The sequence below is a fragment of the Geotrypetes seraphini genome, chromosome 9 (assembly GCF_902459505.1).
Source record: "Geotrypetes seraphini chromosome 9, aGeoSer1.1, whole genome shotgun sequence".
NCBI lineage: Eukaryota > Metazoa > Chordata > Amphibia > Gymnophiona > Dermophiidae > Geotrypetes > Geotrypetes seraphini.
Window position 1 is genome coordinate 53,877,255 of NC_047092.1, and position 14,678 is coordinate 53,891,932.

The window sequence follows — 14,678 nt, forward strand, 5'->3', positions numbered from 1 at the left end:
GGGATACTGGGCTCTGTAACAGCTTTGTGAGAAACAGACATCTATCTTTCTAAAATGTCCGACATAACTGTTTATGCTTAGTACATGAATATTTATGTTGCCATTTTATAACATAGAAACTAGTGTGTTGCCTCAGAGACATTTATGCTCCTGTGTTTCCCTATTAATATTATAGGTGTCAGTTTTTCTAAAACTTTTTTTTTAACAACTAAAATCTTTAACACAATGACAAATGTATGAAACAGACAAAATGTTTTTGAGTTTTTTTCAATTTAGAGAAACAATCCAGTTTGTTAATGTGTCTACTGGGATATCAGGGAAATTTTTAAAATCAAGCAAAAGACCCAGAATGGATAACCAATGACATTAAGAAGCTGATAGGAGACAAGAAAAAAATCATTCAGGAAGTGGAAAAAGAATAGAACCGAGGAAAATTGGAAAGGGCACAGGAAGCATCAAAAAGAATGTCACCACGTGGTCAGAACAGCAAAAAAAGAGCATGAAGAGAGACTTGCCAAGGAGGCATGGAATTTTAAACCATTCTTTCGATATGTGAAAGGAAAACAACCGGCGAGGGAGGAGGTGGGACCCCTGGATGAGGGAGACAGGAAGGGAGTGGTAAAAGATGAAAAGGAGGTGGCAGACAGATTAAACACGTTCTTCTCATCAGTCTTCACAAAAGAGGATACATCCCAAGTGCCGGAACCGGAAAAAATCTTCAAGGGGGATCAAGAGGAGAAATTATCGTCAATGGAGGTAAGCCTCGAAGAAGTACTCAAACAGATAGACAGACTAAAAACTGACAAATCTCCGGGCCCAGACGGAATCCACCCAAGAATACTGAAAGGGCTCAGAGACGAAATAGCAGAGTTACTACAGCAGATTTGCAACCTTTCCTTGAAAACAGGGGTAATCCCGGAGGACTGGAGGATAGCGAATGTTACACCTATCTTCAAAAAAGGATCCAGAGTTGACCCGGGGAACTACAGACCGGTGAGCTTAACCTCAGTTCCGAGAAAGATGGCCGAATCATTAATCAAGGACAGTATCAATGAGCACATAGAAAGAAATAATCTTATGAGAACCAGCCAGCATGGTTTCTGTAAAGGAAGATCATGCCAAACGAACCTACTGCACTTCTTTGAGGGGATAAATGAACAATTGGACAAAGGTGACCCCATAAACATCATATATCTGGACTTCCAAAAAGCCTTCGACAAGGTATCCCACGAGCGCCTACTAAGGAAACTGTGGAACCACGGGGTGGAAGGGAATTTGCACAGATGGATCAGAAATTGGCTGGCAGACAGGAAACAGAGGGTAGGAGTAAAAGGACACTACTCTGACTGGAAATGGAACACGAGTGGCGTCCCGCAGGGGTCGGTGCTGGGACCGCTGCTGTTCAATATATTTATCAATGACCTGGAATCGGGGACAAAGTGCGAAGTTATAAAATTTGCGGATGACACAAAACTCTCCAGTAGGGTTAGAACTGTTGAGGAATGTAAGGAACTACAAAGGGACCTGAACAAACTGAGTGAATGAGCAAATAAATGGCAGATAAGCTTAAATGTAGAGAAATGTAAAGTCTTGCACATAGGGAAAGGAAACCCGATGTACAACTACACGATGGGGGGTATGGTATTGGGGGAAGGCAACCTAGAAAAGGATTTGGGGGTTTTGGTGGATAGAACAATGAAGCCGGCGGCACAATGCACAGCGGCCTCAAAAAAGGCAAACAGAATGTTGGGCACTATCAAAAAAGGAATCACCGCCAGAACCAAGGAAGTTATCCTGCCGCTGTATCGGGCGATGGTGCGCCCACATCTGCAATATTGCGTTCAATACTGGTTGCTGTACCTTAGGAAGGATATGGCAGTACTCGAGAGGGTCCAGAAAAGAGCAACAAGTATGATAAAGGGCATGGAAAACCTTTCATATGCTGAGAAGCTGGAGAAGCTAGGGCTCTTTTCCCTGGAAAAGCGGAAACTTAGAGAGGACATGATAGAAACTTAAAAGATCATGAAGGGTACAGAGAAGATAGAGAGGGACAGATTCATCAGACTGGCGGGGCAACAAAAACAAGAGGGCACTCAAAAAATTTGAAGGGAGACAGATTCAGAACAAATGCTAGGAAGTTCTTCTTCACTCAGAGGGTGGTGGACACCTGGAATGCGCTTCCAGAGGAGGTGGTAGAGCAGAGTACAATTTTGGGATTCAAAATGGAATTGGACATGTTCCTGAAGGCAAAGGGGATAGAAGGGTATAACTAGAGGGATACTATACAAGGCAAAATGTTTTAAGTAAAAGATCACTTACAGGTCATTGACCTGGGGAGCCACCGCGGGAGTGGACTGCTGGGCACGATGAACCTATGGTTTGACTCAGCAGAGGCGATGCTTATGTTCTTATGTATTTTGATGCAAAATCTGAAGACATTAATTTTTTACCAGCTCTCAAAGGGAAAAGTGCGCATGCAGAGATGCATTTCAGAAGAATGCCCAAACCAGAATTTCAATATCTGAAGTTTCACTAGTACCTTAAACAGGATATGATGTAGAGTCTGCTCTAAAATACAGGTGAAATGGGCATTCATGTGCCACTGATGTGCAGAATGAACATCCATTAGATTTCAATTTTGTATATGGAGTATTTCATCAGATTTATGAATCAACCAAGATTATTTACTATGCTGCATTAGATGTTCTATTCAGGAGTTACCATTATGCTAATAGCATAACAGTGCAGTAACTATTAGCATGGGCTAATTGCGTATTAAACTAAGAACGAAAATGCTATTTTTGGGCAAGTCATGGGGTGGGGACTATGGCTTTTAGTTAATGCAGAGTTGCAGCTAACAGCACTGTCATTAATGCACAGTAACAATAACTTTTTCTGTGTGCTAATTGCACCGATGTCTTCACCAAAGTGCTTGAAACACTTAACAGACAGGTTTGCAGTTAACATGCATTAATTTTGGCTACTACTGAACAGTAACTGCAAAACACCTCAGTAAACAGAACCCAAAGTGTTACATATAACATAAATTAATTTGGTATATTATATTATACACATATACAGTGGTACCTCGGTTTACGAGTGCACCGGTTTGTGAGTGTTTTGCAAGACGAGCAAAACATTTGCAAAATTGGTGCCTCGGAAACCGAGCATGGCTCGATTTACGAGCACCCCCCCCCGCAATCCAAACCCCCCCTGCGATCCGGCACTCCCCCTGCCTCGAACCGGCACCCCCCAGCCACGATCCGCCCCCCCCCCGCCACGATCTGACCCCCCCGCCACGATCCGACCCCCCCCGACACAATTGGGCACCCCCTGCCGCTTCTTACCCTCATCTGGGCACTCTTGAAAATCGGCCTTCTCCTCTGCTGAGCCTTGAGCATCTGGGCATGCTTAAGGCCTGCGAGTTCACGTTCTGAATGTGAACGTGAACTCGCAGGCCTTGAGCATGCTCAGATGCTCAAGGCCCAGCAGAGGAGGAGGCCGATTTTCAAGAGTGCCCAGATGAGGGTAAGAAGCGGCAGGGGGTGCCCAATTGTGTCGGGGGGGGGGATCGGATCGTGGCGGGGGGGTCGGATCGTGGCGGGGGGGTGACCAATCGTGGTGGGGGGGTCGGATCGTGGCGGGGGGTGCCAGTTCAAGGCAGGGGGGTACCAGATCGCAGGGGGGGGGTGCCTGATCGCGGGAGGGGGGGCCTAGGAGGGGAACAATGCCGGTTCTCGGGGGGGGGGGGGGGGAACGCATCAAAGCGAGTTTCCATTATTTCCTATGGGGAAACTCGCTTTGATAAACTAGCATTTTGGATTACGAGCATGCTCCTGGAACGGATTATGCTCGTAATCCAAGGTACCACTGTACCTTATACCTTGTAAATGTGTCTTGAAGAGAATACTTACAGTATATCTATTCCCTATATCTATAATCAGTTGAAACTGCTCTGACAGTGGTAAGAACTCATGAATAGATTTTGAAGAACGGGGCTTAATGTTTGGTTAATTATGTTTAATTAAGGTTGGTATGTGACTTGTTTCAGGTGTACTTATTGTTTCTTGGATATTTTGCTTATATGAGGATGAAATCTGTTCCACACCACTTTCAGAGGCCTTGAACTTTTATATTTCCCTGAGTTTAGTATATCCTGTTTGATAATCACAGAAAATGTAAATACTTTGTTTGCACTAGATGTTTGTTTTAGTTTGAAAACAAAATTTACAATTTATGTTTTAAAACCCTGAAAATCATTAGATCTACATTTGCTACTTTTTGAATGTTTTATTATGTTATTGTGAAAACCTGTTTTTTTGTCACAAGAAACAATCCTGCCATCTTATCCTTTCTAGTTTATTGTAACCTTATGCAATTTACATTTTTGTCTTTCTGTATACTTTGTTTCTAATTACATATATAGAACCCAGACAACCCCCATAATCACATTAAAGTGCAAGAGGCTCACCGTTGTAGGCACTGGAACAATCTCAAAGTGGAATGACAGGGGGCTGGAATGATCCTTTTGTCAAGAGGAGGGAGAAGGAACTGGAAAGATCTGAAAGTGCAACAACAGGGGACTGGAACAATGTGAAAAGATACAGCAATTACAATGATCCAACTAGAATGGAGGACACAAATAATTTTAAAGTACAAAAAAGGGCATAGAATAAGATGTCAGTAAGACATAATAATAAAAAAAAAGTAATGCAAGATAGGAATGATATACTTAAAAGAGGCAGGGGAACTTGAATCATTTGTGACAATTATGCATATATGAAACAATTATGATCAGGCCAAGCTGAAGAAATATGAAACTACATTTAATACTATGTAATATGTGTAAATCTCAATGCAATCTAACAATTCAAATACAGTGATACCTTGGAATCTGAACTTAATCCGTCCCAGAACCCCATTCGAGTTCCAAATCGTTCGAGTTCCAAGACAATTTTCCCCATTTAAAATAATAGAAACTGGATTTTAAGGTAAAATTTTAACAAATAATAATAATACAGTACAGTATTTTCCTCACTACTCTACACAAAGGCGAAAATCACACGAGATGCTTTCACTACAGCTTCCGACAATGAACTGAACGACATATGGGTGACCTGAGCGCACACACACACGAACAATGTGAAGGGTGTTCAGATTCCAAAGCAGTGTTTGGATTCCAGGGCAAAATTTGCTCAAATTTTTTTGTTCAGATTCCAAGTTGTCCGAGTACTGGGGCATTTGGATTCCAAGGTATCACTGTATATAAATTTCACTTCCCACAGTATGTGGCAAGAGTTATGCATTGATTGTTGGGTGGCTAATGAAAAACTCCCCTACCTATCTATTTTACAAAATGGTCAAAGAAAAAAGACATCAAGTTTTACAGGAGAAGAGACAAAAACATAAAAGGCCATACGACAAATAAATATAATTTATCAGATCAAAAATAATCAGTAGTAACTAACCCCTCCCCCCTTTTCCAAAATCACAATAGCAGTTTTTAGCGCAGGCCGATGTGCTGAATGCTCTGTGCTGCTCCCGACACTCATGGAGTTCCGATGAGCATCGGGAGCAGCGCAGAGCATTCAGCGCGCTGGCCTGTGCTAAAAAAATATACAAACGCTTTCACTGTTTTGTAAAAGGGGGGGTTAAATACATAAATAAGTTATATTAAAACCCAACTTAGTCATGTCTTGGCACACACCTACTTCAGGACAGGAAGTTGAAATTCTTAAAATACAAAAGTGCAAACATGTAAACACAAATAAAACAAAGAGACCACAGAAAATACTATTAGACTTTATACCTTATGCTTCTTCTGTGATTTTACATCTGTCCAAATTAAACTACACACTTGGGGCTCCTTTTACTAAGCTGCGTTAGGGCTTTAACGCACGGAATAGCGCACGCTAGGCCTTAACGCCAGCATTGAGCTGGCGTTAGTTTTTCCGCGTAGCGCATGGTAATTTCCTGTGTGCGCTAAACGCTAGCACACCTTAGTAAAAGGAGCCTTTGGTTTTGAATGTTATTCATTTCATTAAATATGACAAGATGCTTTCTGAATATTTTACAATAATTAAAACAACTGTATTTACAAAAGGCAGTTAGGGCCTGATTCTATAAATGGTACCTAACTTGTAGGTGTCACTCTGTGCGGCTGTCAATCAACCACACAGTGCCGCTTATAGAATCACATTTAGTAGTGCCTAAGTGGACATAGGCATCAATAGGTGTCCTAGAGGTAGGTGCCGGTATATTAAGCCATGCTTTATCTCACCTAATTTACCAGCACCTACCTCATACACCTACCGAAGCCGAAGCCTAAGTCTACCATGCCTATTCTCCGCTCCTAACCACGCCTACTTCTCAAGTAAGTGTCAAAGGGCACCTTGTCTTAGGCATCAGTAGGCATCGCGCAAATACACATACAAAACCAAAATTATCAATTAAAAAATGTTTATAATGGTCAATTACCACTCCATTTAATCCATTCAAAATAATTAAGTTGTGCATAAATTTTAGTTAGGCATCTGTGATTTGGGTGCCATTTACAGAATCAGGCAAGGTTATCAATCCAAAAAATGACAGTTTTTAAAATTTATTTTATTTATTGGCAAACAAGATGCATTATACAAAATACAGCAGAAACTCTCCCCCCTACTAGGCTAGTCTGGAAGCATTGGATGATAGCAGGAATACGTATATTGGATGATGTTATTTCTAATGGTGCTATGCTTGAATTTTCACAGTTGCAGCATAAGTTTGGACTTACCGTATTTTCACGTAGATAACGCGCACCCGTGTAAAACGCGCACACAGGTATAGCGCGCGGGGAACACAAATTTATGTAATAAAATGTTAATATAGCGCGCACACGCGTATACCGCGCATGCTAAAACCTTTTCCCACCTACTCCGAACCGGCATCCTCCCTCCCGCTCACATCACCCCCTTCCCCCTCTGATCCGAGATAATCTAATCCGGCATTGCCCCTGCGAACCGGCATCCTCCCCCCCCCCGCTCGCTTCACCCCCCTCCTCCGCGATCCTACATCCCCCCCAGCACAGCAAATACAACTCTTACCCGATTGGGCACCGGCACCAATGCACAGCATGAGCCAGTGCCAGTGCCCGAAGATCCTCCCTCGTTGGTTTGGGCTGGGCTGGGCTGGCCCGGGCAGTGCGAGAGAGATCCTCCTTCCTCTGCCGGGCTGGACTAGGCTTTGAGCATTTGCGCATGCTCAAAGCCTTCTGGTCTCGCTCTCTCCGAGATAATCTCTTACCCAATTGGGCACCAGCACCAGCATCTGACCGGCACCAAATACAACTCTTACCCGATTGGGCACCGGCACCAGCATCAATGCACAGCATGAGCCAGTGCCAGTGCCCGAAGATCCTCCCTCATTGGTTTGGGCTGGGTTGGGCTGGGCCGGGGGGTGCGAGAGAGATCCTCCTTCTTCCTCTGCCGGGCTGGACTACGCTTTGAGCATTTGCGCATGCTCAAAGCCTTCTGGTCTCGCTCTCTCCGAGATACACACAGCTTTTGCACGGTTTTACCTGTTTAGCCTGCGTACACGCTGCATGGGGATGCAACGTGCATCTCGTTTACTCAAGGGAGGTATCTCGGAGAGAGCGAGACCAGAAGGCTATGAGCATGCGCAAATGCTCAAAGCCTAGTCCAGCCCGGCAGAGGAAGAAGGAGGATCTCTCTCGCACCCCCCGGCCCAGCCCAACCAGCCCAAACCAACGAGGGAGGATCTTCGGGCACTGGCACTGGCTCATGCTGTGCATTGATGCTGGTGCCGGTGCCCAATCGGGTAAGAGTTGTATTTGCGGTGCTGGGGGGGATGTAGGATCGCGGAGGAGGGGGGTGACGCGAGCGGGGGGGGAGAGGATGCCAGTTCGCAGGGGGAATGCCGGATCAGAATGTAAAAAAAAAATTGTAAAACGCGCTCACACGTATAACGCGCATGGTTATGCACGGTTTGTAAAATCGTGTATAACGCGCGCGTTATATGTGTGAAAATACGGTAATAAATCAGAAAATTTTAGATGGTTGCAACTGAAGCATGCCATTCAGGCGGGGTTCCCTGATTGGAAAAACCTTAATAATCATTATAGTATGGAGTTTCTTTGTTTTCAGACAGACTTCTTGGGTCACCAGGCCGCCCAGTGGTATAAAATATTAAGTGGATTTACTAAAAAGAAATTAAAAACTGGTTTAAGAGATATTTGGAGCATTGAGATTAAGCATGAAATTACGGCCACGAATTTGGTCTTGGAGGATGAAATGTACGGTGTCTGCATCTATGAGACAAACTTGTTTTTTTCTGTTACATAGAGCGTTATGGACCCCTGTTAGGTTGCAAAAATTAGATAGTTCTTTGTCTAATAGATGCTGGCATTGTCATTTAGAAGTAGGAACTTTAGATCATTTATTGTTTCATTGCCCATATATTATGAATTTTTGGAAATCAATTTGGGACCAAATTAATAATTTATTAGATAACCCAGTGGCATTATCTTATGATACTGTGATATTTGGTATGGAAATGAGAGCAAAAAGTCAGATTTCTGCTAACAACAATAAATTATTACTAATAATGACTGGGGTTGCCATTCAGCAAATTACATATAATTGGAAGGATTGGAGGAGATTAAATTATAACTTTTGGTGGAATTCTTTATGCCATATCTATAAAATGGAAAGATTTATTGCTTTACAAAGGGGATACTTTAAGAAATTTCAGGATGTGTGGAAATCATTAAAAAAATATTGTAAGGATTAAGTAAAATTATTTCCCTTTTAATTATCAGTTCAGGATATAGGGAGGGGGGTATTTTATTATTATATATATTATATAATAATGGAATATATGGATGGAAGGGATGGGAAAGGGGAAGGGATAAAAAATTTATATAATGTACCAATGATTGTTTATAAGTGATATATTTATTGTTACTGTGAATGAATATATTTTACACTTAATGTAATTTTGAAATTGAATAAAGAATATTAAAAAAAAAAAAATACAGCAGAAACCAGAAGAAATGACAAGAGGCACAGTCCAATAATCATCAGTAATAAGTAGTAACCAGTAACGAAAGTCGCCAGTGGCACAATACCAAATGGAGATGAACCAGAAGTTTATCGACAGACACATCATGAGTGCCTTAGCATTTTAAGAATTTCCCCCCCACATCTGAAACTAAAAACCCACAAAACTTTTCCCTCCTTCTCATCCCCCCCATCTCTGTCCCTGTGTTCTCGAGTGCAAGGATACATAGGATGACTACAACTCACAGTAAGCTCTACAAGTGCTCCTCCCAATATGGGAAAGGCGCTCCAACTCCCACTGAGCCATCTGAAGCATGAGGTTCCTTCAATGTGCCAGAGGAGGCGGACGTTCCCCACCCAATGCTGGAGTATAGATTTCTTTACCAGGACTAATGCCACCAGAAGAATGAAGTGAATATGAGACTCCCGAAGCCCCTAAGCCACCAGGTCATCTTGTAACCCCAACATCAACACTTTATAAGACCATTCAAGTGGGGTGCCCACCACTCCTTCCAAATCACTGAAGACTCCCAACCAGAGATCTTTCAGCTGCTGGCATTCAACAAAGTGATGTAATAGAGAGCTTGTAGCCAGCTTGCAGCGATCATACACATCATCCTCCCAGAGTCCCATCCGCTTGCCTCTACATTTAGTGATATAAGCCTGGTACAGTACTTTGAACTGAATTTCATGAAGCCCTACAAAAATCCTTAGCAAATCCCTCAGACAACTCTTCCTCCCCGATGGCCCCCCCCCCGCCGACCCGCGACCCCCTGCTGACCCCCCACTCCCGTACCTTAAAAAGTGTTGGTCGGACGGACGGGTGCCAAGCCCGTCCGTCCGACAGGCCAGCCATCTCCGGAATTGCTGACCTTAGGGCCTGATTGGCCCAGTTGGCTCAAACCCCGCCCACAGTGGGCCGGTTGGGTCCATGTGCCTAAGGCCACGCCCATAGGAGGGGCCTAAGACAACTGAGCCAATTCCGGTTGGCCAGGCGCTTCAAGCCCCATCTGTGTAAGGTACGGGGAGGGGGGTGGGTGGGTTGTGGGGGTCAGCGATCGGTGGTTCGGGGGGGCCGGTCGTGGGGGATTTGTGTTGAGGGCAAGCCCGTATTTTAGTGGGGGGTGGGGGTTAGGGGGTATCACCGGCCAAGGAGACTTGGGCTCCCTCCTGGCCCCATCGTACTCGGCGGGGGGGTTGGGGATCACGGGGCAAGAGGGCTTGGGCTCCCTCTTGCCCCGATGCTGTTGGGGAGTCAGGGTGCTGCCGGGGCAAGAGGGCTTGTGCTCCCTCTTGCCCCGAATATAGTTGGGGGTTCGGGTGCCACTGGAGCAAGAGAGCTTGGACTCCCTCTTGCCCTGAACGTAGTCGGGGGTTCGAGGTGCCGCTGGGGCAAGAGGCCTTGGGCTCCCTCTTGCCCCAAACGTAGTAGGGGTTTTGGGGTGCCACCGGGGAAAGAGGGCTTGGGCTCCCTCTTGCCCCGAATGTAGTCGGGGGTTTGGGGTGCCACCGGGGCAAGAGGGCTTGGGCTACCTCTTGCCCCGAAAATAGTCGGGGGTTCGGGGTACCACAGGCCAGGAGGGCTTGGACTCTCTCCTGCCCGAATCATTGTGGGGGGCGGGATTCTGTAACCGGTGTTGTTTTTGAAAGACACCGATTCCAGAATCCAGCTTTTAGGCGAAGGACTGGTTCCTTCTTTGCCTAAAAGCCCTTGTTTTGGGCATTTGGGACTTAGGTTTTTTGTAGGTTGATTATATGGTGTAAGTTTAGACGTAGTGGTAGTCTGGGCGTTTAAACAGCTGAACGTAGAAGCAGGCCATTATCAAAAAAACCCTCCTTTTCCCTGCTTCTACTTTCAACGTTTAAGACATTAGGCCAAAAGGGGACTTAGATGTGTTTTTTTATTATGTCCCTCTTTTTGTCTGAAGATTTAGTTTAAATATGGTTATTTAAGTTATTTGCACTTCCTTTACATTTAATATTTTTAAAGACTTTTCAAAATGAAAAAGTTTTCATTTAGAAAAAAATAATGTAATAAGATAACATACAGAGAATACTTGTTTACATTTTTGTATCTTATCAATCAAAAGATAATCTTAAAATATTAGATGTCAAATACCCCACAAAAAATGTTAATTAATACACAACATATGAACTATAAAGTCTTAAGGCAGTATTCTTCAATACAAGGTCCCTGGAGACCTCTGGGGTGGCTCCCATCATCATTCTGTTTATCCTTCACTACGCTGTCTCTATTCTCAAGCTCATGACAGAAAGTGGAGTTGGGGGGGGAGGGTTGCATGCTTAATGGATGACTGTATCTCAATAGAAGAAGAGAATGCATTTGGAAATACCTACCTTCTTGAGGATATCCCAAATGAAATGTGTAAAAATTGACTTGAAAGGGATGGATGTCATTGTCACTTGCCAGTAAACATTGTCATGGCCCCTTCAGGTCATTAAGATTCAAAGTGGCCCTGATTTAAAATTAGGGAAGATCAACTTCTTAAGGGCTTACTCACAATTTAGGTTTGGAAAAGAAAAGGAAAATAGTTTACCTGTAATTCCTTAAAAATAAAAATAAAAAAAACAGAAAAGGGAAAAAAATTATCCTGCAACACACAAATCACTATATAAACCTATCGTAGATACTCAAATATAAACCGATCTGAATATGAACCAAGGTAATCATTTTCCCCAAAAAAAGTAGGAGAAAAGTTTGACTCAAATATAAACTGAGGTTAGAAATTTGGGAATGTGAGTATCATTTATCATTCCCACCAGAACACCTGGCCTCAGTCACAGATGCAGAAAATAGAAAAAACCCAACTCACTTTCAAATACAAACCCACAAACTAAATTAAGAACATAACAATTGCTGCTGCTGGGTCAGACCTGTGGTCCATTGTGCCCAGCAGTTTATCACGTGGCGGCCCTTAGGTCAAAGACCAGTGCCCTAACTGAGACTAGCCTTACCTGCGTACGAAACCCTAATATGCCAGACTCTGCATACAGTACACCACAAGAGAAATAGAAAGAAATGCATTTCTTCCTAACAGTCCAAAATATATAAACAACAGATGTAAATTTTCAAAGTTGACATATTTCATTCACTAAATTGAAAATAAAAACATTTTTCCTAACTTTGTTATCTGGCAATTTTATTTTTCTGGTCATCTTGTTCCATCTTTGCTCTTAATTCTGTTTTCAAGGCTTTCTTATGTATTTGCAATTTCTTTCCTCTCCACTTTTTGCACTACAGTGCTCCACCGCGAATTTGCGGTCGGCGGTTCGCGATCCTGGTCATTCGCGTTATTTTCTGACCGCGAATGACCGGGCAGGTGAGGCAGGAGAGGGCAGCTGGAGCGTCTGCGAGTGAAGGAAATCACTCGCTGTATGCTCTGACCGCCTCTTCCTGTACTAAAGTCGGGCCTTACCAATCAGGAGGCCCGACTTTATTTAGTACAGGAAGAAGCGATCGGAGCATACAGTGAGTGATTTCCTTCACTTGCCGGTGCTCTGGCTGCCCTCTCCTGCCTCTCCAGCCACCCTCTCCTGTCTCCCCTGCCTAAAAACCGTATTCGCGGTTTTGTTTTGTTTTTTTAATTTGATGGGGTTCCTGGAACGGAACCCCCATGAATTTCAGGGGAGTACTGTACATCCTTCTTCAGCACTAATTTTCATATTCAGTTTTCTTCCATTTTTCTGCCTCTATCTCAAATCTATCTTTCCAATTCTTCCCTTTCCCTCCGTCAATGTGCATCATCTTTCCCCTCTCTTCCCCTTCCCTCCATCCATGTGTCAAATCTCTTTCCTCTCTTCCCCTTCCATCCATCCATGAACAATCTCTTCTCCTTCCCTCCATCTGTGTCCCATTTCTTCTCCTTCCCACCATTCATGTGCCACCATCTCCTTCCTCTTGTGGCCTGTGACCTCCCCTGCACCGTTCCTTTGCTGCAGTCCACCAAAGTGGAAACAGGAAGTTGCTTCAGAGGGGGCGGACCGTGGCAAAAGAAAAGTACAGAAGAGGTTACCATCTTAGGTATTCCTATCCTCAATTACCTGCTCCATCCTGCCCCAGATCAACATCGCACTTACAGTCCAGATGCTCCAGAAGTTGACACCAATGCTCTGTGCTGGGCTGAAGGTCCTTGAGCTTCTGCGCATGCTCAAGGCTTTCTGGACTTCCTTTGAGAACCTTGGAGAAGGTGGGAACCAGCAGGCCTTGAGCATGCACAGACGCTCAAGGCCATTCAGTCCAACACAGAGTGTCAGCTTCCAGAGTATCGGGACTGTAAGTGCAATATCAGTCTAGGGAAGGGAGGAGCAGGTAGTGGAGGATAAGAGTGCTGGTCAATACAGGTGGGTGGGAGATAGGAGTGCCCATCTGGGGAGGGGGTGATAGAAGTGTCGTCATGGGGGGGGTGGATAGCAATGCTGGTCACTGGGTAGGGGAGAGAGATAGCAGGGTCTTTCATGGGAAGGGAGTGGAGGATAGCATCTGGAGGGGTAGAAAGTTGCATGGTTGGTCATTGGGTGGGAAGGGGAGGAAAGAAAGCACCATCATCCAAAGGAGGCTCGAATATAAACCAAGAACCCCATTTTTGACTCCAAAATCTCAGTTTATATACAAGTATATATGGTACACATAAAACAAGCAATATATGCAAATAACATAATATGCAAATAACATATGCAGGGGAAAATATATTAACAAATAATTTAAAGAGGTTATAAATCTCCAACAATACACAGTTGTTCCAGATCCAAAGACTTACGGCCTCTTTTACAAAGCTGCACTAGCGGCTGCCGCGCAGCAACAGCCCTAAAGCCCTTTAAATCTCTATGGGCTTCGGGGCTGCTAGCGCAGCTTTGTAAAAGAGGCCATTAGAAAGCAGTTTTCATTACCTGTCTAAACCCGCATTCCTCAAAAAACAAGTATTCAAATAACTCTCTTGCATATTAATTGGGAAAATCCTGAAAACCTGACTGGATTGCAGCCCTCGAGGAGCGAGGTTGTTCATCCATGTTCTTAAAAGAAAGTTGATAAAAAATTCAAAATTAATTTTTCAGTGGAAAAATGTTAAGTGAAAATGAAAATAACAAGCCTGCTACTAAAAGTGGATCCGTTGAGCCAATGCTATGATTACGCACCAAAATGAACTGGCAATAACAAAAATAAAGAAATATTGAAAAGTACTAAATTAAATCTATTGATAATCCAAAAGAAAAAAAAATGTCTAACTGAAAATGCAAAAGAGGCATAAAGACAAAAAGAGAAAATCTGGTTCAAGGCCTGAAATTGTGTCAGGAAGTTTCTGACACAATATTCTTCTCCACTAGACCAAAGAACTAAAGATCATTGTGTCCAGTGGCATGAGATAAACTTCCATTCATGCTCACAAGTTTTCTAGAAAAGATTTATGACTTCATACACATCTGATAGTATGTTTTAGTATAGTGGTTTATCATCAGAGAAAATAACATGCGCTTATACCAGCCTCCAATGCAAAATTAAACAAAATACATAATCAAAGAAATGAAAAAAATGTGGGTCATATATATTATACTTATCTATTTCTCTCTTTCTTTAAACATACATATATGCACACACACATA

General features: G+C 43.4%; 1 protein-coding gene across 31 annotated transcripts in view; it reads right to left on the bottom strand.

Moving 5' to 3' along the window:
- The window catches only part of FOXP2 (forkhead box P2), a 979,918-nt gene that overhangs the window by 22,914 nt on the left and 942,326 nt on the right, over positions 1 to 14,678 (bottom strand). For 25 of the 31 annotated variants that reach the window (XM_033957711.1, XM_033957723.1, XM_033957728.1 and 22 more), the window contains one exon: positions 4,472 to 4,561. The exons of 4 other annotated variants lie outside the window; for them this stretch is intronic. In XM_033957711.1, coding sequence (XP_033813602.1) covers positions 4,472 to 4,561 — 90 coding nt within the window. Of the gene's footprint in view, positions 1 to 4,471; positions 4,584 to 14,678 lie in introns of all 31 variants that reach the window. 2 more of the 31 variants (XR_004540577.1, XR_004540578.1) reach the window with 1 other exon arrangement.